The sequence below is a fragment of the Colobus angolensis genome, unplaced genomic scaffold, assembly GCF_000951035.1.
Source record: "Colobus angolensis palliatus isolate OR3802 unplaced genomic scaffold, Cang.pa_1.0 Scaffold45, whole genome shotgun sequence".
NCBI lineage: Eukaryota > Metazoa > Chordata > Mammalia > Primates > Cercopithecidae > Colobus > Colobus angolensis.
In genome coordinates this window covers 2,116,650-2,144,311 of record NW_012117932.1, presented here as the reverse complement: position 1 = coordinate 2,144,311, position 27,662 = coordinate 2,116,650, and the positions used below count along the sequence as shown (strand labels likewise).

Below are 27,662 nucleotides of genomic sequence, written 5' to 3'. Positions count from 1 at the left end.
ATTGAATTTTTTTGTGTTCTACTTTTGTAAAGACTAAGAGACATGGCTGGCCCAGCCAATGTATGATTAACTTATCTTAAAATTTAAATGCCAGTTTAAGCTTGTTCCAGTAGACCCTCCTCCCCTTGTCCCCATGTTCTCTAGAGTATGAGCCTATTGAGAGGCAGGAGAATGCACTATTCAGTGAATTGAGAGGTTCTTCCCTGGCAGTGAGTGGGATTCAGAAATATTCTGGAGCCTCCTTTCCTTGTTTGGAATGGACCATGCCCTCAGGCCACCCCTGTAAGGCCATGCATAGTGTGTGGCCAGCCCGACCGCTGGGCTTCAGCCTGGGTTCCTGGTTTTCTCTTCTATCATGTGCTGGGCCAGTAGCCAAGACTGAGCCCAGTCCAGTTGGCTGAGACTCTGCTTCTCCTAGTTTCTGCCAACTTTCTTTGTTTCTGGTATTTCTACTTTAATTCATACATTGATCCTTGGGCCAAGACTCTGGTCAACAGGATACCAGGAACTCATGCTTCCCAGAATGCCCTCTCCTCCCCCCACCCTCAGATCAGGCCCTTCATACTGATGTTGGCCCAAGTTGCACCTGTTCCCATCCTTACTGCACCTGAGTCCACACTAAGACTTTGAACCTGAACCATTAGCATCTTGCAGCCTAGGTGAGTTCCCCTGCCCTGTGCCAGGCACCTCAGCAAAATCCTCACAGTGAATGCTTCCATACCCATCACTTCAGCTAGTACTGCCGCTTTGACAAATTAGTCCCTGTCAATGAGAATTAAGTCCAGGGTAGTTTGTTCCCCTGATTAGATCCACACCCTCTGAAGGGTAAAATTGCTGGCAAAGCAAGTGAAATGTTCCCAGAATTTGAGCATTTATCTTAATGGGGCTTTGTATGAGGATTTAATTTAGGTTTAGTTGTGACCAAAATATCCTGCCTCTTTGTTTTGTTGCCTATTATTAAAATACTAGTCAAAGCCTCCATCTCAGCAGACCTATTTATTTTCCCACAATTACGTTTTAAAAATTTTCTTTAACTTCAGATTTGTAGATATTCAAAATAATAGATACCTTACTCCAAAGCAAGAAAGAATTTATAACAGAAAACAAGCAGTATTAACACATAAACAAGCCACAGTGGAACAGTTTACTGGGATTTGTAAAATAGAGCACTACTTAAATGCCAGACACTCTAACATCAACTATATGTCAGAGGGGCTAAAAGTACCAAGAACCAAGATGTTCTAAGGACTGCCGGGGAGAAAATGTCTTATAATCAAGCGGTAATAAGATGACTAAGGTTATAATAGTCTGGTAACTAAGGTATTTGTTGATTTTCCAAGGACTGTAAGTAGCTTAAAATGTTATATTAAGGTATTCCCTACAATTTCCTAAACTAAGATCCTACATTTGTAAATATTTACTCAAAATCATTTGTTAGCATAACCTCTTAAGCAAATTATACTTTGCTTGGGCCAGTATTAGATTTTATTTTTATTCTGTAGCCCAGGTATACATACAAGCCCTAGATAAACACACGGTGGACAATTTACACACAAACGAAGAATCATTTGCACGTATGAAGCCAGTGAATAGTCTAAATTGCACAACGTACTACCACCCAAGCAAGCCTATTCTTTATAAGATTATCTGTCCTGAGCTCAGTAAGTTTGTAAGTGGCCTCTCTGTTTTCCTTCAAACTGGTATTCAGCTAAGTGGACAGGCTAGGCAAATCTACTGGCAGATTCCATCTCATTATGCTGGAACAATGACTGGAATTTAAGGAATGATATACGAAGCAAGATAATTTAAGACCACCAAAGAAGTGACAAAGGGAACCACATTTTTGTGTGTCCCAGAAGCTGTCCTGCCTCCAGCTCAACGGATGTCTCTCCAAGTTCAGCACAGGGCAAATGGAGGGCGCACTGAAACTTCAGGGCCCTTTGTTTAACCTTATGTACTCCAGGTTGGCTCTTGAGAATTAAAAACCAAAACTCACATTACAAGCATCTTTCAAATTCTATAATTGAACTAGAGATATGGAAATAGATCTAGACAAATTATGGGGGTGAGGGGGTGAAGAGGGGACAGGCAGCCGCTGTCCTCTAAGGTTTCACAAAATGGAAGCGGGGAACCCAGAGAGTCACTTTAGCTTCTGAACCGACTTCAGTAAAGGTTGGTCTTCTTCATGATCCGAAGGAACTCCTCCTCATTCACTTCGCCGTCCCCGTCCCGATCAGCTTCGTCGATCATCTCCTGCAGCTCCTCATCCGTGAGGTTTTCCCCCAGCTCGTTGGCCACGCGCTTCAGGTTTTTGAACGAGATCTTCCCGGTCTCATCGTCATCAAAGAGCCTGAAGGCCTTCAGGATTTCTTCTTTGGCGTCCTTCTCGGACATCTTCTGAGTCATCACGGCCAGGAAGTCATTGAAGCTGATCTTCCCCGTGCCTTCCTTGTCCACCTCGGAGATCATCTTCCTCATCTCTTCCTTCCTGGGTTCGAAGCCCAGAGCTCTCATGGCCACCTTCAGCTCCTTCACGTCGATGGTCCCACTTCCGTCCGCGTCAAAGAGGTCAAACGCTTCCCGAACTTCTTGCTTCTGATCTTCAGTGAGCTCGGGCTTAGGCGCCACCTTTCTCTTTTGGCTGGTGGGGGCGGCGCTGGGCTTCTTGAAGCTGGAAGCCATTCTCCCGCCTCGGCTGTGATCCCAACGGCGACGCCCAGCGCTCGCGCTCGGGTGCCCCCAGCTGGCGCGGCGCGGGGCCACCCGTCGTTCACCGCCAACCCCCAAGTCCGTTGGGAGTTGGAGCGGGCCTGAGGAGCCTCCTCCTACGCCCCCACATCTGCGAGATCCTGTGTACGGGACAATCCGCAATTCCCTCGGTATTACCCGGTTTCCACCAGTTGACACCTGAGCTGAAGAACAGCCTGTAGCCACAGTGGTCTTCCGTAATTGATTGGCGCTGGCAGTTCTTTCCAAGATATTTGCTAGCATCCATAAGACCCCAGTTTTATAGTTTTATAGGTTTATTTAGAGCCTCTGTCTCTCTCTCTCTCGACAGGAGTGCACTGGTGCCACTGGGCGTACTGCAGCCTCCACCTTCCAGGATCAAGTGATCCTCCCACCTCAGCCTCCATAGTAGCTGAGACTACAGGGCATGCCACCCTACCCTGCTAAATTTAAAAAATCTTTTTTTTTTGTAGAGACAAAATCTCACCATGTTGCCCAGGCTGGTCTGAAACTCCTGGGCTCAAGGGATCTTCCTGCCCCAGCCTTCCAAAGTGCTGGAATTATAGGCATGAGCCACCAAGCCTGGCCTCTCCTTTTGATACTAATTTAAAAACCCTCTTCTTCTGGCTGCAACACACAATGGGGCGATAGATCCTAAGGGTAAATTTAGAATAATCAAGATTGAGTGTGATCACTTGACATTCAATGTGGGGAAGAAGAAGGAAGAGAGAATATTAAAAGTCATACCATGTGTTCAATTTGACATAAATGGGAAACAGAGAAAATGGAAAAATTTATGTATAAAATTTGGAGAAGTTTGTCTCCTGACATTACACTCAACAATAATAAAATGTTTCTGGAATGTTCTCAAATATGAAATGTAATATCCAAATGTATGATTTACTTTCAGTGTTTCCATTTTACATAGTCAGTATAATTACACTTGAATAATGGTCATAATTTCATTCACAAGGCTTTTGATTTGGAGGGAGGAAATTTGAAATACTACATTCTGGTATTCTAGTTGTTTTTTTTTTCTCTAACCCCCTAGCAGCATATTACTCTCCTTGCTTATCATCCAATCAGAGCTGTGCTGTAACCCACGCTCTGGTAGCCTTCCTTTGACAGTGGGCACAGGAGATGATGCAGGACATTTTGGGACTCAAAACTGCCTCCTGGGAATAAAGGGGTTCTCCTACAAACCAAAGAGCAAGAGAAAAATGGAAAAGAAAGAAAAAAATTACCAAATAAGCCCACCAAGGAATTGCCTGTAGAATTACTTTGTATTTCTTTAAATGGTTACAGAAAAGAAAGCTGACTTATTTTTTAGCATTCTTTCCCCCAGCAAATCTCAATCTATTAATACCTTTTGTAACCTGTGAAGGTTACAAAAGATGGCATTTTGAAGAGTTTGTGTTAAAAAGTTTTAATGGCCGGGCGCAGTGGGTCACATCTGTAATCCCAGTAATTTGGGAGGCCAAGGCGGGTGAGCCTGGCCAACATGGTGAAACCCCGTCTCTACAAAATATACGAAAATTAGCCGAAAGTTGTGGCACACAACTGTAATCCCAGCTACTTGGGAGTATGAGGCACGGGAATCGAACCCAGGAGGCGGAGGTTGCAGTTAGCAGATACCATGCCACTCAACTCCAGCCTAGGCAACAGAGTGAGATTCTGTCCCAAAACAACAACAAAACAGTGCTTGATACATAGTAAGTAGGTGAATAAATATTCGTTGAATGAATGCATGACAATTAATGTTGGTCCTAAAATACCTTCTGAATACAAGTGAAAACCCCAAAAGATTAAATGATGCCAGGAGTGTTTTACAAACTGTTTTTTAAAATTCGTGGTCAAGTATTTTTTACGTGGCACATTTAATTAGCCATATATCACTACCTGCCCCAGCTCGATATGTGACTTCATTGACAGAGAGCCTGGACACAGGTTTCTTCTAAAGGCCAAGGAAACTTACATAGGACCTCCCCTCTCTTGCCCTCCAGTGCTTGTTGGAGACAGTGTCAACTGAAGGCACACTTTGGCAGGCAGACGCCACAGCCGCTGTTCCTCCAACACCGCAAATCCTTGTGACCTGCTTTCTTCCATGACAGAAGCCTGGGATCTTATCCCAAGTCCTTGCCTTATTATCTCTGTGACCTTGGAAAGTCACTTAAACCACCCAGAGCCATCGAAACACCTGCAAAGTAGGCATCATCATAAAGCTTCCTACTGGATTTTCAGTGGGAGAATGGACACGAAAGCTCCAGGAACAGTGCCCCAGTGGGGCCATACAGATCTGGGTAATTGTTAGTTGAATACGAATTTTTCCCAGACATTGTACATTTCCTTTGGCACCCACCCCTCTGCCCAAACTCAAGCCAAGCTAGGATGTGTTGGGAAAAACTGAAGTATAGAAGCTGCCTTATATAGAGCCACATTTGGGCCAAGCTGAACTCAAAGCACAACGGTTGTCATGGTTTCCAGATGTGTGCAATCAACAGTTACAACAAAGGGCCACCAAGAGCTTCCTTCATAGAAACAGTGCCCATAGTCAGAGTCAGCTCTTGGTGGGGAGTTACATTTTATGTTCAGAGTCCAAATTCTGACTTAAGAAGGGAAGGGAAACACATTTAATGTGTGCCTAGCTTTGGGCTTGCTTCTTATAGTTGTCGTCTTATTTGATCCTTGCCATCACTTCCCATTTTGCAGATGAAAAAAATGAGGACCAGGAGAGGCCTGTAACACATATCTAATGGTACATGGCCAATAAATGGTGGCTCTGGGATTTAAATCCTGGCCTGTTGAAGCTTCGTTCACTACATCATGCTGCCTTCTCCACAAGATAATTCTATATTACCAAAATAAAGAATCACTGGGAAGACAAGATACTGATTTTGTTACAGTAGGTAGGTAGTCAGGCATGAGTGGGGCAGAGAAGGGCTCCCCTCCCAGCCCACCAGAAATGTCAGGTGATGATCAGGGGATGGTTTGGCAGTTGTCACACTGCCGCTCTAAAATGATCATTGATCATGGCCGCAACAGGGAGAGGCAGTTTCCCAACAGATGAATACACTTGAAATTGGTAGTCGGCAGCTTCCAATAAGATCTCAGGAACTGGGCCAGTGGGCTTGAGCATGCGCATTAAGAGACAAAATGGCAGCGTATGACCTTCTAGGGGCATTCCACTGGAAAAGGGAAGAAAGCCTTAGGTGTGAGCACGCATACAACTTCTTAAACACACTGCACATGCTCACCTCCCAATCACAAGCAGGGCACTATGCACGTGGGAGGTTCACCCTAAGGGAAGAATGAGGGAAACGGGCACAAGATGCCGGAAGTAGGCCAGCATGTAAAATCCTAGGTTCAAGATCAAACGGGGCACTTGACCTCCAAGGTGTCCACCTGGCTCTCTTCCAGGTGTACTTGTGAAGCAGCCTTGTTGTCTGGGGTGACACCCAAGGTTCTCGGTCTCACGGCCTTGGAGGTAAAGGATGCGGAAACACACAAAGGGTGGGGTTTAGAGCAGAATTTTAGTAGGTGAAAGAACGAGAATAGCTCTCTGCCCCAGAGAGGGGTCCCGAAAAAATGAGTTGCCTGTGTGTGGTTAAATGCAGGGGGTTTTATAGATGAGCTAATGGGGAGGCGGTATCTCATCTACATAGGGCATGAAAAACTGGTTAGGACCATGTGTGCCATTGGCATAGCGCACGAATCTCTGGCAGCCCCCACCCCAATCTTTTATTATACAGGTGAGTAGCTACTCCATGTTGCTTCTTTCTTTTTTCTTTCTTTCTTTTTTTTTTTGAGAAGGAGTCTCACTCTGTCACCCAGGTTGGAGTGCAGTGGTGAGATCTTGGCTCACTGCAACCTCCGCCTCCCAGGTTCAAGCGATTCTCCTGCTTCAGCCTCCTAAGTAGCTGGGATTACAGGCAGGTGCCACCACACACGGCTAATTTTTGTATTTTTAGTGGAGACGGGGTTTCACATTGTTGGTCAGGCTGGTTTCGAACTCCTGACCTTGTGATCTGCCTGCCTTGGCCTCCCAAAGTGCTGGGATTACAGACGTGGGCCACTTATTTCTTTCTTACTGTGCATGTGCTAAAAATAGAGGGGAGGTGGAGCCCCCATGGTGGACATTCCTGGCCCCAGGCACCTCTTTCTAACTGTGCAGCTGCTGGCATCCCCTCGTGCAAGTTTCCAGCTTCCTTCTCTGTGTTTGCAGCCCGATCTCCCAGGCTGCTCTTTGTTGGAAAAGAAGTGATTTCTTGGGCTGTTCTTTGTTGGAAGCCCTTCTGCCGAGGACTCTTTTGCCCTCATTATCTGCTTAAAATAATTTCTGTCTCCTGTATCACTTGCCTTATGTTCCTGCTGTCAGGCGTACATAAACTTCCACTCCTGCTCTGAAACTTGCCTCAGTCTCTTTTTCTGCCTATGACTCTGAGTTGAATTCTTTCTTCTGAGGACGTAAGAATAGAGGTTGCTGCAGACCTATATGGATTATCTGACCATAACTTGGATATTCGCTACCAGTGATACATTTTGGTGCCATGTGACTCAGATACCTTCTGCCGATAACAATTTTCTTCCCTACACATAACAATAATTAAGCATCTTGCCTAGAAGGATTGAACAGGTTATTTGTAGGATCTAAGACAGGCTCCCATTCTGGGGCAAGTCACTGAACCTGCAATATGCTTAGTATTTACATCTGCTCTTCTTCCATTCCACTTCACCCTGTTCCCTGCTTTCAACTCTGTATATAAGCTGGGGAAAGCAATCTGGGCAAAATGCCTTTGCTTGGCATTAGTGGAAGTCTGTACAAGGCATGTGAAAATCAGCTTTATTACTTTAAAAGTAATTTTTAAGTTCTAGTGAGAGTGACATAAAGTAAACAAGACATCCTAGAAAATCAATGGAGATGAGTGGGTTTCTGTTTGTTTTTGGGTTTTTTGGGGGCCCTCGATTTGTTTTTTGTGCCACAATGTCCTAAGTATTATGCAAAATCGGTGGTTGATTCTCTGAGAAGGGGAGAGGAGATGGTTATTTAAGTCCGGTCATGGAGACTTAACAGCTGGAAGCGGGGAGAAAAGAAGCACTGGAATTGCACAACAGGGTCTGGAGTCAGTTGAGACCAAGAGAAAGGGCCCACCAGCTTGCTTATGCTGATTATTTGGTTTTCCATTTGACTTGCATGGCATGAAAAAGGTGAGGCTCAGGAGCCTTTTAAACTTTAAGTTGCACTCAGCAAATTCAGCAAATTCCAGGTGCCACCCAAGGCAGAAAACATGCATAATACAGCTTCTTTACTGCTGCTTATTTACTTTCCAACAAATGCAGAACAGAGAAAATGTGAATGCTGGATGCTGCTCCTACAAACCAGGATAACTGTGCTGGGGCTGTGGAGGGGGACCCCAAAACCAACACTAACAGAGCTGAATTATTTATTCTTAAATACATGGAGCCAGTTACAAGAAATGGACTCAGCAGCAAAAGGTTTTACGATCCCAGTGGTCTCCGAATGGGAATTTGAAGTCAAGTCCAGTGATTCAACCCAAGTCTTTTTGGCAAGTCCAGGAACATATTTAAGTGTCCAGCCAAGGGCTACATGATTCCTTATTCCATGAACCCCAGAAATAAGAAAATACTCCACTCAGATACAAAAGCAAACTTTTCTAAAAAGATCTGCCAGAGTTTCACAGTTTCTCAAACTTTCACCCAAATATTCCTAATAGCAAAAGAGAGTTGAAAGCTATCCCCTGAGATACAGGGAAACATTTGGAAGAAACCTGCAAAAAGCATCAAATGTCTTTATAATCCTGTGTTTTAGCTTTTTAAAAAGTGAATGTTGCTTTCTGTTTCATAGTGCATTTGCTGGTTCTATGATAGTTTTAAATGACTGACCATTCCAAAAAAGTACACATTGCTTATTTTATGACTTTAAATGGTCTCCAGGAACATGACCAGGGGTTACAGAACCTTATATGTTTTAGCAAACACGGATGTGGGATTTAATGTGGGGCTTGAGGTGAATAAAATAAAGATCTACAATGTTTCTCACCCCTACCCAACCCCTAGCTGCTCCACTGATACCCCATTTGGGTTTGGGAGTCAAAGAAGGGAAAGAATGAAAAAGTGTGAGGAGGAGGGGAAGGAGGAATGAAAGTCTAGAGCATTTTGAACTTGTTAGGTAGAGTAAAATTAAATGCATCCAGTGGAACAATGATTGCCCTCTCCTCTTCCTTCCCGGAGCCCAGATCAGCCCCAATTAAGCATTACTTTGATGGAAACAGGCTGAGAAAAGACAAGATCTATGTTGACATAAACTCCAAGCAGAACCTCATGGGGTTTGCAGTTCTGCAGTTGTCCCACCCTGTAAGTGGTCTTCAGAGTGCCCACCAGGTGCAGGCATCCAACAGAAAATGCAGAACCAGGAGGCCCAGGAGTGACTTCACTGGATTTTTAAATCTCATTTTCAACCAATAGCTCAGTCTATGAGTGATTGGTTTACTCTTTGATCCACCTTTTATTCTCCAAGGGCCCTGGAACATCAGGATCTAAAGCTGTTTCTGAGGCTGTTAACTGAGAATTTTTCGTTCACCAGAGGTTGAAAGGTCAGAAGCCCACAGAGGTGTTAGGTAACACAGAATGAGCCAAGTGGGCTGCCTGGGAAGGGTGGATTTAGGGATTAACAGTGGCCTGGAGAGTTTGTGCCCTTTTTAAAGACACTGACATTCAAATTAAAAGAAAAAAGTAAAAAACTGTGCAGGTCCAAGAAAACAGGTGAAGCAGAACTTGGCCTATAGGGTGCACGTTATCCACCCAGCCCTTGCAGAGGCCACCTCTTCTGCTGAGGTTCAAGCAGTAAGGACACTTCTCAGAGAAAAGGACAGAGACAGAGGGAAGATGGAATTCCAGCCTAAAGTCCGTCTGTGCCTAGTTCCTTTAGCATAACTATCTTTACTAAAGGTTAGGCCATACTACAGGACCAGCCCACAGGGGAAAGTCAACTAATGAAGATGTAGCAATTAACCTGTCTGATTTTTCTCCCCACACGAGCTTGGAAGGAGAGAAGCCCGCTCTGCCTGCCGTGTCCCTGCGTCCTTTCCACTGGAACCTCCTTGGGCCTAGTAGTCCTCTAGGATTGGCAGCGAGGCTGATCTAGGTCCAGTCTTAGAGGCCATCCATGAGGTCCAGTACATGGCACAGTGAGGGAACAGAGCAGCTGGGGGCTAGGACTCTCTCCCATGCGCTCCACAACAGTCTTGTTTCCAGAAGTCTCCTCCCAGCTCAGAGGGAATTGGAGAAGCCAAATGAAAGTGATGAGATGGGAGAGGAAACTTATGCCTTTTGTGAAGAAAAGACTTGCATTTTTTAAAATTCTGAGAAGTGGATTTTAGATAAAAATCAGTTCTCTGACTGAAATATACGTTTAAAAACAAGCTTCTGAACTAAATTAGAGTTCTACTGCATTTCAAAGTCCAGCAGTTGTGTCAGCAAACAAAACATCAAAGGAAAGCAATAGGTCATTTCAGTCTCCTCTGAAGCAGCAACTAGAAATCCCTTTCTCAACAAGTAATCATATTACAGCCCCTCCTGCTAAGCTCTAAGTAGGAAAGGGGGGGTGCAATTAGGCAAGACGATGATGTCTCCCTCATCCTTTTGAGTTGGCAACTGACCACGCCCAGGGAGGTTTTTTCATTTAGATGCTGCTTAAACATCTTTTGAAGCTCAGTGGGTTTCCCACCCCGAACTGAGGCCCTCTTAGTTTTCTTCATGTTCTGCATTTGCTCCTTTGCATCTATAAAGTCCTTCCCAAATTCCTTTGGTTTCTGGATCATTCTTATCTGAAATCCATATTCTTTTACTTTTTCTCACGTGGCACTGGTCAGGGCTTCTTTTGCCTTGAATCCTGCACAGGGGACAAAGCTTAGAATGGAAACTGGGTTATTTAGTTGTACTAGTGTTTTCAATTACACCTCATGCAAAGTGTTTGCCTGCCAGGGTGATTTCAGACCCCATTGCATTACTGTTGAGTCCGTAGTTAATCTTAACGCTCCCACAGCCTCTAAGAACAGATTTCATACAGGCACATTGAAAAAGAATATTTTACAGATAACGTACGAGAATGAGGCAAGTGGGGGAAAGAGGAGGCAAACTCACTCTCAAATGTAAACTCACACATCAAACTCATCTACCAAGCTGGACTAAAAAGGGGGGATACATATCTCACAACAGAAGTGTCTTTGTGAACTCAAAATCATGAGTATTTAGTGAGTCCTAAGAAAGTGGTAGACATTCTTAGCCTCTCTTTCTGCTTTAAAGCTGTGAGCATCTTTTTAAAATATTTATATATTTATATAGTTTTAGAGACAGGATGTCACTCTGTCACCCAGGCTAGAGTTCGGTGACACAGTCAGGGCTCACTGCAGCCTTGACCTCCTGGACTCAAATGATCCTCCCGCTTCAGCCTCCTGAGTAGCTGGGACTATAGGCACATGCCATCATGCTCAGTTATCATTTTTACTTTTATTTTTATTTTGAGACAAAGTTTTGCTCTTGTTGCCCAGGCTAGAGTGCAATGGCGTGATCATGGCTCAACTGCAACCTTCGCCTCCCGGGTTCAAGCGATTCTCCTGCCTCAGCCTCCCAAGTAGCTGGGATTACAGGCACGCACCACCATGGCCGGCTAATTTTTGTATTTTTAGTAGAGACGGGGTTTCACCATGTTCATCAGGCTGGTCTTGAACTCCCGACCTCAACCGATTTGCCCTCAACCTCCCAAAGTGCTGGGATTAGAGGCATGGGCCACCTCGTCTGGCCTCAACTAGTTATGTTTTAAAAAATATTTATAGAGATGAGGTTTTGCTCTGTTGCCCAGGCTGGTCTCAAACTCCTGGCCTCTAGTGACCCTCTCACCTCCGCCTCCCAAAGTGCTGAGATTTCAGACCTGAGCCACTGTACCTGGCTTAGACTGTAAACATCTTAATTTCCCAACACAGCCAAATTTTAGAGACTAAAACATAAGCTATATATTTTATGCTTAGGTACTCTTTAAGATAAAGAGGTACCTTAGAATTCCTGGTTCATTAAGGATGAATTATAATACACAAAAAATAAATAAATTTAAATTTAGCATGAGGGCACTCCAGAAATTTATCAGACTAGGATTAATGTCTAGATAAATGAGATAAAATTAAGAATGTGTTCAGAAATTGTGTCCCAGGTCTTAGGAAAAAGCAGCTCCCAGAGAGATGTCTGTCCTCTGATTCTCATCATTCCACTTCTGCCAGAGCCTGTTAACACTCCAGGGAGGAGAAGGCAGGAATGTTGCAGTTATAGAATCCATTTGAGGCCGGGCGCGGTGGCTCAAGCCTGTAATCCCAGCACTTTGGGAGGCCGAGACGGGCGGATCACGAGGTCAGGAGATCGAGACCATCCTGGCTAACACGGTGAAACCCCGTCTCTACTAAAAAATACAAAAACCGAGCCGGGCAAGGTGGCGGGCGCCTGTAGTCCCAGCTACTCGGGAGGCTGAGGCAGGAGAATGGCGTGAACCCGGGAGGCGGAGCTTGCAGTGAGCTGAGATCCGGCCACTGCACTCCAGCACTCCAGCCCGGGCGACAGAGCGAGACTCCGTCTCAAAAAAAAAAAAAAAAAAAAAGAATCCATTTGAATCTGAGACGGGTTGTCCACATTATGTAGGTGGCATGTAAATATGTAGGTAGTGGCCATATGACCACGTGTACAGGGCAGCAGTGTGGTAGGGGGCTTGAGTGTGGACCCATAAGCCCTTTGTGACTGCCTTTGAACATCAGCCTCCTCCTTCTACTAGTTACTTGGCCACGGGCAAGCTGAACTTCAAATTCCTATACCACAAACAGAAGAATAATTAGCTCATAGGGTTGTAGTGGTGATTAAATGAGATTATCCATGTAAAGTGCTTTAATACTGTGCATGACCCCCAGTATGTAAATGTAGTACTTTATGGTTTATAAAGCATATATACACATACACTCATTTAACATCTCCAAAAGCCTGTGAGGTGGGTTGTATTATTCCCATTTTATCAAGGAAGTGCCTGAGGTCAGACAGTCTCAGCTGTTTTCCTATTCACACAGAGAACAACACTGGTCTTCTAATCTTTTTATTTATTTATTCTCGAGACAGAATCTTCCTCTGTTGCCCAGGCTGGAGTGCAGTGGCACAATCAGGGCTCACTGCAGCCTCGACCTCCTGGGCTCAAGTGATCCTCCCACCTAAGCCTTCCAAGTAGCTGGAACTATCGGTGTGCACTGCCACGCCCAGCTGACTTTTTTATTTTTTGTAGAGATGGGGGTCTCACTATGTTGCCCAAGCTGGTCTCAACTCTTGGGCTCAAGTGATCCTCCTGCCTTGGCCTCCCAAAGTGCTGGGATGACAGGGTGAGCCATCGTGCATGGCCGAGTCTTCTGATCCTGACATCGTGCTCTTCCTTTATGGCCCTCCCTTTAAGCACCAGGCGAGCAAGCTGTTTATTTTAGGTGTTCTAGTGTCCCAGAGAATATCAGAGCTAAAACTTTCTTCAATCAGATTTAGCGCAATAAGTAAAGCAGAGACTTCTGAGTCAAGCATGCCTGGGTTCAAATCCCAGCTCTGCCAGTTTCGAGTTGGGCCACTTTCGTCAAGTTATCCCCCACTCCCTGTACCTACTTCCTCCTTCATAATGTGGCACAGATTTTTCCTCAAGTCAGTATGTGCACTTTGAAGGAAAGCAGTTAACACAGTCCCTTTATATATCCTATTCAAGGCTCTGTCAAATTTAGTCACTTACTAGCTAAAAGTTTATTCAGTGAGGGGTATATTTAGTGTGCTAAAGCTATATCAATTCTTGATAACTGGTATGATACAATGACATAAAATAATCATATTTGTAAAAAAAATTATCATTACATTGCTTCAGCTTAAAATACAGTGTGCTAAGTCTAGAACGTGTATATTTTATTTTATTTATTTACTCATTTATTTTTTGGGGATGGAGTTTCGCTTTTGTTGCCTAAGCTGGAGTGCAGTGGCACCATCTCAGCTCACTGCAACCTCCACCACCCAGGTTCGAGCAATTCTCCTGCCTCAGTCTCCTGAGTACCTGGGATTACAGGTGCCCACCACTACGCCTGGCTAACTTTTGTATTTTTAGTAGAGATGGGGTTTCACCATGTTGGCCAGGCTGGTCTTGAACTCCTGACCTCAGGTGATCTGCCCGCCTTGGCCTCCCAAAATGCTGAGATTACAGGCGTGAGAAACTGTGCCTGGCCTAAGAATGTGTGTATTTTATAAAGTATTTGGAGGGGTTGTGTTTGGATGGCAACACCATCCAGCGAATTCAATAATTCAGTACCAGTTGTCACAATTGTTCTTTGGTGTCGTGGACTGAGCCAAAGAGAGGTGAAATTTTCAATGTGCTCATCATATGGACCATGGCTTTGCTGCTTAGTAACACCTAAACTTTTTATTCACTGGTCTAAACAAGTCTCTCCAGTTTGACGTTTGTAGCTCATGATTATCAGATGTACTTTTTATTAGTTTACACAATAAGGGTCGCTTAAATGAAATAGATTTATTTCTCTTTTGTACAGCTCAAGTTCACATGGCTACTTAGATATTTCCAGGGTGCCAAGATCCTTCAGTATTATCTCCCCAGGCCTCCCACATGGTTTGCCCTTGTCTACATGGTCTGAGCTGGCTTACTACCACAGGCATCTTTCCCAGCAGGAAGGGAAACTACTTAAAGATGACTTCAAATCCTCTCAGCCCCACCTAACTACTCCTGTGATGATCAGATCTGTGCAGACTTTGCCAGTTTGCATAATTGCAACCTGTTAGTACCTCACTTTGGCCCATGCCCCAAGCCTCTCAATTTCTGTTCTGGGGCTTCTAGACATCACAGCAGTGTACACTTAACACTTTGATCAATGGCAGGCTAGTATCAGTGGATATTTCCCCCTTATGTCTTCCCGTCACAAGGTCCTGTGGGATTGAGCACCAGTCACCCATAAGAGTGTCCAACTTAGCACCTCTTTCTTGCATTGACCTCCCCTCTTTCTTGCCACCCTCTTTATTCCTCAGCCTTGCTCCCTGAGATCACTTCCCAAATAAACCTGCAGTTGAGTTTTAGGTTTAGATTCTAGTCTCAGGGGGACCGTGGCCAAGACAGGGGAGTGCACAAGCCTTTTATGTACCAAAAGTTGTCTTCATCCTTTCAGCTCACATTCCACCGGACTCGTGAAGCTGCAATGGGGGCTGAGCGGTGGATTTTTTATTCTGGAAGGACTTGCTCTCAGTTTAAAAGTTCATTACTGTGGATGAAGTCTCTGTGCATGCTTCATAAAATTTGAATTTGCACAACTAAATACATCATGGATAGGCTAGAGGTTATGACCACTGGACTAAGAGACCTGAGCTTTCGTCCACACTCTTCCACCCATTTTCCAGGTGAACTTAGGCAAGTTGCTAAGTCTTCTGAGCTGGAACTTCCTTATTTGTAATTGGTGATAATCATAACTTCTTTCTCTGAGTGGCTGCGAGAAAAATTAGATTGCAGATGGGAAAATGCTTTGAAAGTTTTAAAATATGATGTATTAGGTTGGTGCAAAAGTAATTGCGGTTTTCTGCCATTACTTTTAATTTCTTTTGCACCAACTTAGTAAATATAGGTTAGATCTAGTATGAAAACAATAAACCAGTTGTAGAACATTCGATTCCATTGTGTTACTGTATTACTGGTTACACCTACAGAGCACGATCCAGTTTATCCATAGGTGGATGAGATTGCCCAGCTCACCATCCCGAGAAGCAACCATCAGCACCAGGTAAGCATTTTCCAACTTAAAAGGTTTCATTGCGTGGGTCTCTTGCACGTCATCTCTCATCATTTCATCATTGTTTTCCAAAAGGTTATCCACCTCTGGAATTTATCCTTTTAAAAATAATCATAAAGAGAAGAAAGGGAGAAAAAAGTTGCCCATGGTACTCATTATGTGAGCCCAAGGGACAAAACAGCATCCTCTCTCCCCATTAATAACCTAAACTTTCAAACATGTCGCCATGGTTTAGGATTCCTTCTGGACTATTTTAAGGAGCAAATTTATTAGTTCTATAGCATCTCGTAATCCTGAGGTATTTAGGAAAACTACATTCTTTGGATTCTGAAACCCTGGCTGTTTCCCCAAGCTACTTCAAACAATGCAGCTTTTGCTGACGGGGCATTCCATGGGCCAGCAGTGTTGTTGAATTGTAAGTAAATAATCTTGAAACAAATCCATGGTTGACACACTGTCATATTATGCTTACTGCTCCAGAGGAGGGATTTGTTCTGAAGATATTGAAAAATTCCATTGCTGTTTGGGGGAAGTGACAATTGGGATCGCTCATAAATTAGAGTAATTGCCCTCTGTTCTGTACCATAGATATGATCCAAAACATTGCACACGTACTATATCACATGTGAAATAGAACAGTGCTGGATAAAAATATACAATATTACTAAATAAAAACAGATACCATGGATATGGCAGAAGTTTAAATCGCCAAGTTTGGCTACAGCTAGCTTTGTTCTTCTTCTTGAGCATGGGAGCTCAAAACTAGAGGAGAAAAGTGAACCAGTCCAACCACATCCTCCTTTTTAGCATAGGTTTCTTGATGTAATTTTAAAAATGATTAATATTTAATTTTATTTTTTGAGATGGAGTCTCCCTCTCTTACACAGGCTGGAATGCAGTGGTGCAATCTCGGCTCACTGCAACCTCTGCCTCCCAGGTTCAAGCTATTCTCTTGCCTCAGCCTCTTGAGTAGCTAGGATTACAGGCATACACCACCATGCCTGGCTAATTTTTTGTATTTTTCGTAGAGACGGTGTTTCACCATGTTGGCCAGTTTGGTCTTGAACTCCTGACCTCAAGTAAGGAGTTCAGCCTCCCAAAGTGAACTCCTCAGCCTCTGTGCCTCAGCCTCCCAAAGTGCTGGGATTACAGGCATGAGCCACCGTGCCCAACCTAATGTTTAATGAGCCAAATCTCTCTTTCCCTATGAGAAGGGGACTGGTGTTATAGCTTTCTAAAACTCAGTACCTTCTCTCTTCTCTCCTTTTCCCTCCACTCTGGCTCACTTAGGGGTTGGTGTGACTTTGCTTCTGGTGGAGGCTGGTGAAAGCGGTCATTTAATATGAAGGAGGAACCAATACACAGGGGAGGAGGGCATCAACTGCGGTCCTTTATTTCAGCAAAACTTGTCTAGGCTAACTTCATCTAAATCACAGCAACACATAATTATGGAAAATCGAAAAGAACAAAAACCAGGATTAAACTGCAACATCCCCTTGCAAACATAATCACCTTCCTCTGATACTTTCTACAATCATTGAAATAGCAAACATATGCTTTTTGAGACCATTTTTCTATGTATAATGGTGGTCACAGAGATAGGAGATTGTGATTGGAAGAGAAGATTTTCCGGCTCTAATGAGTACCTCCTAACATAGAGCTGAAAACTCATCTTCGGATTCCTCTACAAGAGGCTCCAATATTTAGCAGAGGAACAGTTCAGCGGGGTGGAAAGAGCCAGCCATGTTGCAAATACTTAGAGCCCCAAGGACGATGCTGTGTAGCAGAGGACGAACAGCTCTGCTCGGCCTGCGGAGTCAGGGAGACGCCTCCCTGGAGGAGGAGGACACACTTGAGCCCATTCTGGTAAAATGACTATGAACTGCCCAAGAGAACAAGCGGTAGGGAGGAGCAGAAGGCTTTTATGCGGGGGGAAGACCACATAGAAAGGAGTAGAAGCCAGAAGGGGAGCACGTTCAGAACTGCAGGGGTCTACTTGGTTAGGCATAGGAGGTGAGCCTGTGAACTTGGAGGGTGGAAGTTGGGGGTGGCCTGAGTCCTGTGAAGGGCTGATGGGTACTCAGGTATGGTGGGAACTGGGTTGGCAGCGGCAAACCATGGAAGTCCAGAGTCAGAGTCTTCAAAGGGCAGAGTCTCAGAGTCTTGGAGTCGGTCTTACAAGGGGAGAGTCTGGTGATGGGGCTTCCTCTGTCATACACCACCCAAGTCGGGTGGCTGATAGCCGGTGTGGCACTACAGGATGGCCACAGCGTCCTGTTTGTGGGCTTCCTCTGGCCAGCCCAAGGGCTCAGGGCCACAGCACTGCTCTGAAGGTTTGCAGCCACAGCAGCAGCAGTGGGATGGACTCATGCACAGCTCTAGAGCTGTCCATGGCTGGCCTTCCAGATCCCACCTCCTCCCCCGCCTCCCATGCCAGCCTGGCTGGGTCTTTCGTGTTCTCATGCTTGCACATTTTATGTGTTCTGGCCAACTAGACTCTTTCCTGCATGTAAAAAGCTGGCGAGTCCCCCTTCATTTTGTTCCCCTTTCTTTTTTAATCTCCTCTGTTTTATGCTTTATAGCAGGGAATGCTTAGCATTCAGATAATCCATAAATATCTTCACTTGTTCCAGTTATCTTCTGATGAGGGTTCTCAACCCTTGTCCCCTCTTACCCCTCCTCACACATACACAATAGGAGGGAGAAGAGTACAAATGAACGCAGCTTCAGCAGTGACTAACTCGCGGTTGATACGTTGCATCATTATCTACCCCTGTCAGATTATTTGGAAGCAATTCCCAGACATTTCATCTCCAAGTATTTCAGTGTATGGGAACAAGAAAGGATTGAGTCACATGCCAATCTGAAGTCTTTCCCATGGTCATACATGAAAGTATCATTTTTCTGTTCATGTCATCAAGGTGTTTTGTTCTCAGCAATTTATTGAAAGATCCCTTGCTACTTTAAAAATGCATTCTAGGCCAGACACAGTGGCTCACACCTGTAATCCCAGCACTTTGGGAGGCTGAGGTGGGGGGATCACTTGAGGTCAGGAGTTCGAGACCAGCCTGGCCAACATCTCTACTAAAAACTCCATCTCTACTAGAAATACAAAAATTAGCTGATGTGCTGGCGCATGCCAGTAATCTCAGCTACTTAGAAGGCTGAGGCAGAACAATCGCTTGAACCCAGGAGGCAGAGTCTGCAGTGAACCAAGATCGTGCCACTATACTCCAGCCTGGGCAATAGAGTGAGATCTGTTTTTTAAAAAATACTTTCTACGTGCAGAATGTGTATATAATCAATACTCTCAGAACTAAAAATATTTGAATAATATTTGAACAAACACCTATATAACTATGATTGCACTCAAAGGAGAGAGAGTGAGAGAGAGAATATTACCAGTATCTTTGAAGTCCATGTTTGCCTCCTCCCTTTCCCCACTCCAGTTACCCTCTATTCTGAAATTTGGGCTAAGCATTTCCCTCATACATATGTGTATGTGTGTGTGTGTGTCTGCGCTCGCAAAGCACATTTATAAGTTTGGCGCTCTAAACAATATATTGTTCAGTTTTCCTGTTTGTGAGCTTTGTATATAAATAGAATTACACTGAAATTACCTTTTGTGACTCTTTTCCACTTCAACATCGTGTTTTCAAGCTTCATCCACATTGAGGCATGTCTAGCTGTGGATTATAGTATTCCGTGATATGAATCCACTGCCGCTTATTTCTCCATTCAATCATTGATTGGCAATTAGGTTGTTTTTAGTATTTCCCCCCAACCTCCCAAATCCTCCTAAGAATATTATTTTACTTGTCTTCAGGACATATGGGACTGCTGTGTATATACACTCATCTTTACTAGGCGATACAAAATTGTTTTCTCAAGTAATGTGTAATTTTACACTCACATTAGCTCTATATAACAGTTCCCACCAATACTTGGTCTTGTCTGACTTTCACATTTTCACTCTTTGGTAGATTTAATATATTTTTCTTGAATAATGAGAGTAAACATCTTTCCGTATGTTTACAGGCCATTTATGTTTCTCTTCTACGGATGTCTGTGTTTTTGCATTTTTCTATTTTTATCTTTTTCTTGATGATTCATGGGAATCCTTTACATATTTTGGATATTAAAACCTTATCAGTGCATAGAATGTCTGCAGAAAAGGCTGCCAACAATTCCTCTCATCCCTGCAGGTGCGTGCCACCTGCCACCTTTCATCATGAGGTGGGGTTATCGCACCTCCTCTTGGATTGGAGGTGGCCCTGTGTGTTGCTTTGATCAATAGAATATGGCAGTGATGATGCGTTAGCTCCAGGCCAAAGCCTTAGAGGCCTTATGGTTTCCATTTCACAGTCTTGGAAGTTAGCAGCTGTGCGAAAAGCTTCAGCTATCCTGATGGAGAGAGAGGCCATGCAGAGAGACTCTCCGCACGATGAGACATGGTATACACAGAAAGAGAGGCCCAGGCATTCGCTGCTCATTCAACCGCCTCAGCTGATGCTCTATCCATACAAATGAAACTGTCTTGGAAGCCTCAGCCAAGCTCCCAGCTGAATGCACCTATGATCCCCACTAACGCCCCAGGAAAGAGAAGAACTGCTCATTGAGCTCAGCCCACGTTCCTGATTCAGAGACTCACAGGTAGTAAAATAGTTATTGTTTCCAGCTAGAAAATTTGTAGTTATACAACAATATAGAATAGAAACAATTCATCAAATGTGCTGTAAAAATCTTGTTTCAAGGCATACCTTTTTTGCTGTCTTTATAATACAGAAGGCCACCCTTATCCACTGTTTCACTTTCTGAGATTTGTTACCTGTGGTCAATCAAGGCCCAAAAATATTTCTGTATTTTGAGAAAGAAAGAGAGCTAGAGACCACATTCATATAACTTTTATTACAGTATACCTGTTATATTATTCTTGTTAATCTCTTACTGTGCCTCATTTATAAATTAAACTTGATTACAAGTTTGTAAGTATAGGAACAACTATACATACTATATATAGGGTTGGGGACTATCTGTGGTTTCAGGCATCTACTGGGGGTCTTGGAGTGTCTCCCCAAGAGATAAGAGGGGACCACTATATCTTTTGACTATCACAAATTGTAACATACACAAGCGGTCCCCAACCTTTCTGGCACCAGGGATCGGTTTTGTGGAAGAGAATTTTTCCATTGACAGGCGGGGTGAGGTGAGGGGTGGTTTTGGGATGATTTAAGCACATTAAATTTATTCCACACTTTATTTCTATTATTATTATTTACTCGCCATAATGTAGAATCAGTGGGAGCCCTGAGCTTGTTTTCCTGCAACTAGACAGCCCCATCTGGGAGCAAAGGGAGACAGTGACAGATCATCAGGCATTAGATTCTTATAAGGCGCATGCAACCTAGATCCCTTGCATGCACGGTTCACATGGGTTCAAGCTCCTATGAGAATCAAATGTCCGGGCTGATCTGACAGGAGGCAGAGTTCAGGTGGTAAAGCTCACTTGCCTGCTACTCACCTCCTGATGTGCGGCTGGGTGCCTGACAGGCCATGGACAGGTACTGGTTTGTGGCCTGAGGGTTGGGGACCCCTGATTTATACTGTAGTTGAATTCTTCAATACTTTATAGTTAGTGATTTTTATATCTTATTTGAGAAATCTCTCCCTACTTTAAGGTACTGCATACTAAAAGTTTAAAAGTTTTGCTTTTCACATTGAAGCTCCTTAATCTGTCTTGAATTGATAAATTCCTTAATTTACCTTGAATAGTGTAAGGTAGGGATACGTTTTCATCTTTTTAAATATGGATCATTGCTTCAGCACCACAGATTGAATGGTCTCATCAGTTTTCCATGTATGCTGGGTCTGTGGCTGCTCCATTGATTCGGTTTGTCTGTCCCTACACAATGACTGCATCATTTAAATGAATACAGTAGCTATAGAATAGTAAGTCTTGATACCTGGTAAGCACATCCTTCTCTTTTATTTTGCATGAATGTCTTTGCTGTATTATTGACTTTTTGGTCTTCCTTATAAATTTTAGAATCATCTTGTCAAATTTCATGATGGACCCTTTTTGAGATTTTGATTGGATTTACATTGAATCCATAAATCATTGGCGTGGGGGCATTTGTGACTTTAAATATTGAGTCTTTATCTATAAACATGTCGTCTTTCCAGTCTTAAAAATGTTTTGGCTGGGTGTGGTGGCTCACGCCTATAATCCCAGCACTTTGGGAGGCCAAGGTGGGTGAATGACCTGAGGTCAGGAATTCGAGACCAGCCTGGCCAACATAGTGAAATCCCATCTCTACTAAAAATACAGAAATTAGCCGGGCATAGTCGCTGGCACCTGTAATCCCAGCTACTCAGGAGGCTGAGGCAGGAGAATTGCTTGAACCCGGAGACAGAGGTTGCAGTGAGCCAAGACCACGCCATTGCACTCCAGCCTGGGTGACAAGAGAGAAACTCTGTCTCAAAAAAAAAAAAAGTTTTCTTTAATGCCTTCTTTAAAAAGTTTTATAATTTTTACATATAAGTCTCGTACATCTTTTGTTGGACTTACTCCTAGGTATTTTATATTTTTATTGCTAGTATTAAATTATTAATAAAATATTTTTATTTGCATATTCTAATTGACAGTAGCTGGTGAAGAGAAAGGCAGTTAACCTGGTATATTGATTTAGTATTTGGAAATTTTTCTAATCTTATTTTAATTCTAATAATGTGTAAGCTTCTTTCGGTCTTCTATGTGAACAAGTCTATCATCTCTGAATGGTAGCTTCGTTTTACCCTTTCCAACCCTATTAATTTTCCAAAAACTTTAATGTGCTGGCTGGGACCAGTTTTAGCATTAAGGTTAAGCTGGTGTCATAATATGAATTAGGGATTTATCATTTGAAAATATTGTAAAGCTTGAAGTTATTTAACCCTTAGATGTCTGGTAATATTTAACAATAAAACAATGGATCTCATATTTTCTTTAAGGAAAGATTTTGAATTATTTCAATTTCTTTTATGAATTCTATTTCTTTAATTTTTTCATGATTCAGTTTCTTTAATGCATATGAACCATTATGATTTTCTGTTTCTTCTTGTATCAGTTTTTGTAATGTATAGTTTTCCAGTAAATTACATATTTCATTTATGATTTTGAAATTTATTGGCATAAAGTTGTATATATTATTATTATTTACTATTGTACATTTCTGCTATAATTACAGTTATATCTTCTTTTCTATTTCTAATATAATTTATGGTACCTTATCTTGTTTTCTTGATCAGTCTTGCCAGAGATTTGACAATTTTATTAGTTTTTTGAGATAACCAATTTCTGGCTTTGTTGGTCCTCTTTATTAAAGCTTTTTCCACGGGCCGGGTGCGGTGGCTCAAGCCTGTAATCCCAGCACTTTGGGAGGCCGAGACGGGCGGATCACGAGGTCAGGAGATCGAAACCATCCTGGGCACGGTGAAACCCCGTCTCTACTAAAAAATATGAAAAACTAGCCGGGTGAGGAGGCTGAGGCAGGAGAATGGCGTGAACCCGGGAGGCAGAACTTGCAGTGAGCCGAGATCGCGCCACTGCACTCCAGTCTGGGGGACAGACTCCACCTCAAAAAAAAAAAAAAAAAAGAAAATTTTCGTCTTCCCTCATCGGAGGATGTTGCTTTTTTATGTTTTTGACAAATGGTTCAAAGTACACTGACATTCTCCATTTTGAAGAGTTCAAAAATAATTTTTTTCAAGTCTAAGTAGGCAGATACAAGTGTTTTAATAGGTGAGGCACATCTTTCAGGCAAGAAAGTTACATAATAATGAAAAGATTTCTTAACATACTGTGCAGGGATCATCTAGTCTTCAGTTTCTTATCTTTGACATAAGTCATTTTACTGAGTTTCAGTTTAACTGATACCTCGTAGTGCCTGATGAGTATTTTATTCCATTTACTCTTAGTGAAAATTTTTTATGTCAAAGATTTAGACAATAGATCATTTGAACACGTTTATTGTTATTTATTATTATTGTATATTTGAAATACACAGGCAGGAGGGAAAATTGATAACCTGAACATCTACCATCCCTTTATTTTTGACCCAGGTGGCATTAGCGTTCACTCACATCCCTACGTAACTGAGTTGTTTATCGTGACCTCAATGTGCGGTACACACAGTACATAGTAGGTGCTCAATAGGTACTATTTGTATGAATGAATGAACAAATGAACGACCTAATTGTTTTGACTTCCATAGATGGTGATCTGACATGTGGGACCACTTCTTTTTTTTTTTTTTTTTTTTTTTGAGACGGAGTCTCGCTCTGTCGCCCAGGCTGGAGTGCAGTGGCCGGATCTCAGCTCACTACAAGCTCCGCCTCCCGGGTTTACGCCATTCTCCTGCCTCAGCCTCCCGAGTAGCTGGGACTACAGGCGCCCGCCACCTCGCCCGGCTAGTTTTTTTGTATTTTTTAGTAGAGACGGGGTTTCACCGTGTTCATCAGGATGGTCTCGATCTCCTGACCTCGTGATCCGTCCGTCTCGGCCTCCCAAAGTGCTGGGATTACAGGCTTGAGCCACCGCGCCCGGCCGAGACCACTTCTTATTTATCTTTGTATCCCAAGTGTCTGGTATAATGTTTGTACGTAGTAGGTATTAAATGTTTTTGGAAAAAAAAGACTATGGGGAGAAGAAAAGGAGAAAAGAGGAGAGGGAAGAATTCTGTGTGTTCTTATCTAGCTGTCTAAGTTAAAAAGAATACTTAGTGGGTTTGGCCAGTTTCACTCTGACCTTATTTAAAGCCTTTCAGTGCTCGTTTTGAACCAGAGCGGTCAGAAAAGATTCCAGAGATAGTTATTACCTCTCTATATGTGAAAATGTTTTCCCAAAGGATAGAGGAAGTACAGAATTCTGTTTTCATAAATTCTCAAGGCTACTTCTAATTGCCTATGATTGGAAAAAATCCTTTGTCTTTGATGTTTTTGTTTTTTGCTTTGTTTTGTTTTGTTTTGTTTTTTTGACTGAGTCTCGTTGTTGTCGGCTTGGGCTGAAGTGCAATGGTGCAATCTTGGCTCACTGCAACCTCCGCCTCCCGGGGTCCAGCAATTCTCCTGCCTCAGCCTCCTGAGTAGCTGAGATTACAGGCACCCGCCACCATGCCCAACTAATTTTTGCATTTTTAGTAGAAACAGCGTTTCACCATGTTGGCCAGGCTGGTCTCGAACTCCTGACCTCAGGTGATCCACCTGCCTCAGCCTCCCAAAGTGCCGGGATTACAGGCATGAGCCACCGTGCCCTCCAGATGTTATTCTTTAACCATCTTTAAAAGATAAAAAACCATCAGAGGTCTGTGGCTGAATTGCATTCCTCCTACCTGAACCCCAGAAGTCTGTCGTGGGTTAGGATATAATAATACTTCAATTTACTCAGAGGTGAAAGTGAATAAAGCATAGCAAATAGATGGCTGTTAATATTGCATGCTGCACTTTAAAAAAATTTTTAAAATTATTTTTAAAATGTTTGTGGGTACATGGTGTATGTATTTATGGGGTATATGAGATGTTTTGATACAGGCGTGCAGGGTGAAACAAGCACATCGTGGGGAATGGGGCATCCATCCCCTCACACATTTATCCTTTGAGTTACAAGCAATCCAGTGACATTCTTTAAGTTATTTAAAAATATACAATTAAGACAGCGCTGCATGTTTATATGTGGGATACACATCCTCATGCTGATACTTTGCCTCATGCCAGGTGGTTTAATCAGCAGCTTTGACAGAGTTACACAGTTACCTGCAGTGAGACTCCAGTAATACTTTTAGAAACCAACCCACCATGAGCTCTTGCTGTGTAGGTATTTAAATAATTAAAAACATTCCTTTATCAAAGGAGTCTCCTTCTGACAGTGGAATCCATAACTTTTGCAGTTTTTCAAAACATTTAGATCAAAGAGATGGTTGTGTTTTATGCAGCACCATCAATTTTTTTTTTAATGAGACCAAACTTTGTTCAAAACTTCATGGGTTCAGAATCTTAATAATTTTAGATTGGGGTACTCAGCTTCGCATGAGGATATGTAAAGTCTTTTTCCAAGAGAAATGAATGCTATAACTGTGCTACATAAGGAGATGTTCATATTTATTTCTTTGGATCTTGACAGGTTGTTTTTGTTTACACAGAAAGTTGCAGCAGTTGGTTTCAGGCTGAAATCTCTGAAGATCAGTGAGGAGGGAAACAGAAGGGCCTGAATGCACGTGTGCACGTGCACACACACACACACACACACGATCATCAGGTCTTACTCATTGTAGAGGAAACACAAACAGCCTCAAGAAAGGCCCTGAGAGTTAAGATGGGACACATCTGGAGGGGAAGGTCAAGAGAGGACATGACGCCCAAGTTGGGGAAATACCACTCTCTGAGCATCATTTTATTATTAAAAAGTTTTTTTAATGACAGCCCTCTACAACAGCAATAGCTTCTGAGATTTAGGCTATTGAAATTCACCCAGACAGGTCCAGATGGTCCGAAGCGCTTTCAGAAGGAAAGGCCCTGCTGTGGGGTTTAGAGACGCTGCTGATGAGATTAACATGCCTCCAGAGATATGAGAAGGAGCAGGCATCATCTTCTTAACGTCTCGTGGCTGGATTGTCACTCATGGTGAGAACTGGATGATATGGCGAATAATGAGTGTTGTCACGGTAACAGAAAAAAGGAGGTCACCAGGGAACCCGGAGAAGGAAGCCTCTGTCCAGCACACCAAGGAACTCCAATTTGAGTGGTAAGTTGTTCCTGCCCAGGGCAAAATATCCAACTGGATGAAGATCTCAACTCTTTGCATTCTAATCTTCCATTCTCCAACCAAAACTTATAAGGAAAGGCATGTCCTGGCCAGTGGGCCAAGTGTTCCCCTCTCCACTGCAAACACATCAGCACGTAAGTCAATTTTCTCAAATTTGGGCATTCCCCCAACTCCAGTACCTCTGAGTGAACTGATCAGAGCAATGTTTTGAACCCAAAGATATAACCTGAGGCCCAGCTTCTAGGCCTCAGTGACTCCATGACCTCAGCTGTTCATAAGGCCCCAGCTGACCCGAAGGGATGCTGGGTCTGACTCCTGCCACCTTGAATGCCCGGGGAGGGACTAAGGGCCCATAGTATAAAGCCCCCTAGGTTGCTTCAGTTAGCAATCAGTTGTCCACTTTGTGCCTTTTCTGACCTTGCATTTCAGCTTTCGGCCTTGGTACCATAGACGCCCCACCTTCGTTAGTCTGAATTCCTGCTCACCTTTATGGGGCACTGTACTGTCTGTGAAGCTTTTCACATTCATGATTTCATTTGACCAAAATAACAAGCTTGAGCAGTAGGTAGTATTACTGTCCCCATTTCATGAATGAGAAAAATGAGGCTCAGAGAAGCAAGGTGACTTATGCATGATCACTTACTTGTACCCAGACATTCTGGCTTGATTTCTATATGACATGTTAGTCATATCCTTAAATCACTGATACACAAACAATTTTTAGCCTCATATTCCTGTGAAAATGTTTCTGTATTCCAAACATAGGTATGTTTATTCATCTATGAATTGTAAAATCGATGACAATGTTAGTGTATTGAGTGCACTATAGAAGATACAATAAAACATGTTTTAAACAGATAAGAAAAAATGAAATAAATGATGTTTTAAAGATAACTCTATTAATTAAAAAATTATTTTTGCTTTTGCTTCAATTATAAGTAATGTTAATTTTTAGGGATGTGATAGTTAAAATGTCAGTGTTTATGAAAATCTTGGTTTAACACTGCGATGTAATGATTTTCAAGTTTCATCCTCAATTTAATATATTTTGATTTTTTTTTTAACTTTTTTTTTTTTTTTTTTTGACACAGAGTCTTACTCCGTCACCGAGGCTGGAGTGCAGGGGCACGATTTCGACTCACTGCAACCTCCACCTCCCAGGTTCAAGCGATTCTCCTGCCTCAGCCTCCTGAGTAGCTAGGATTATAGCTGCCACCATGCCCTGCTAATTTTTGTATTTTTAGTAGAGATGTGATTTCACCATATTGGCCAGGCTGGTCTCG

General features: G+C 43.0%; 1 protein-coding gene across 1 annotated transcript; it reads right to left on the bottom strand.

Moving 5' to 3' along the window:
• Window positions 1–1,073: 1,073 nt before the first annotated feature.
• On the bottom strand, window positions 1,074–2,738 carry CETN1 (centrin, EF-hand protein, 1). Its single transcript, XM_011957779.1, has one exon. The coding sequence runs from the start codon at window positions 2,680–2,682 to the stop codon at window positions 2,164–2,166; it is 519 nt and encodes a 172-aa protein (XP_011813169.1). The 5' UTR covers window positions 2,683–2,738; the 3' UTR covers window positions 1,074–2,163.
• Window positions 2,739–27,662: the final 24,924 nt, after the last annotated feature.

Bases quoted from the DNA above. Each gene is read 5' to 3' on its own strand.
- CETN1 (XM_011957779.1), bottom strand. From the start codon at position 2,682: ATGGCTTCCAGCTTCAAGAAGCCCAGCGCCGCCCCCACCAGCCAAAAG.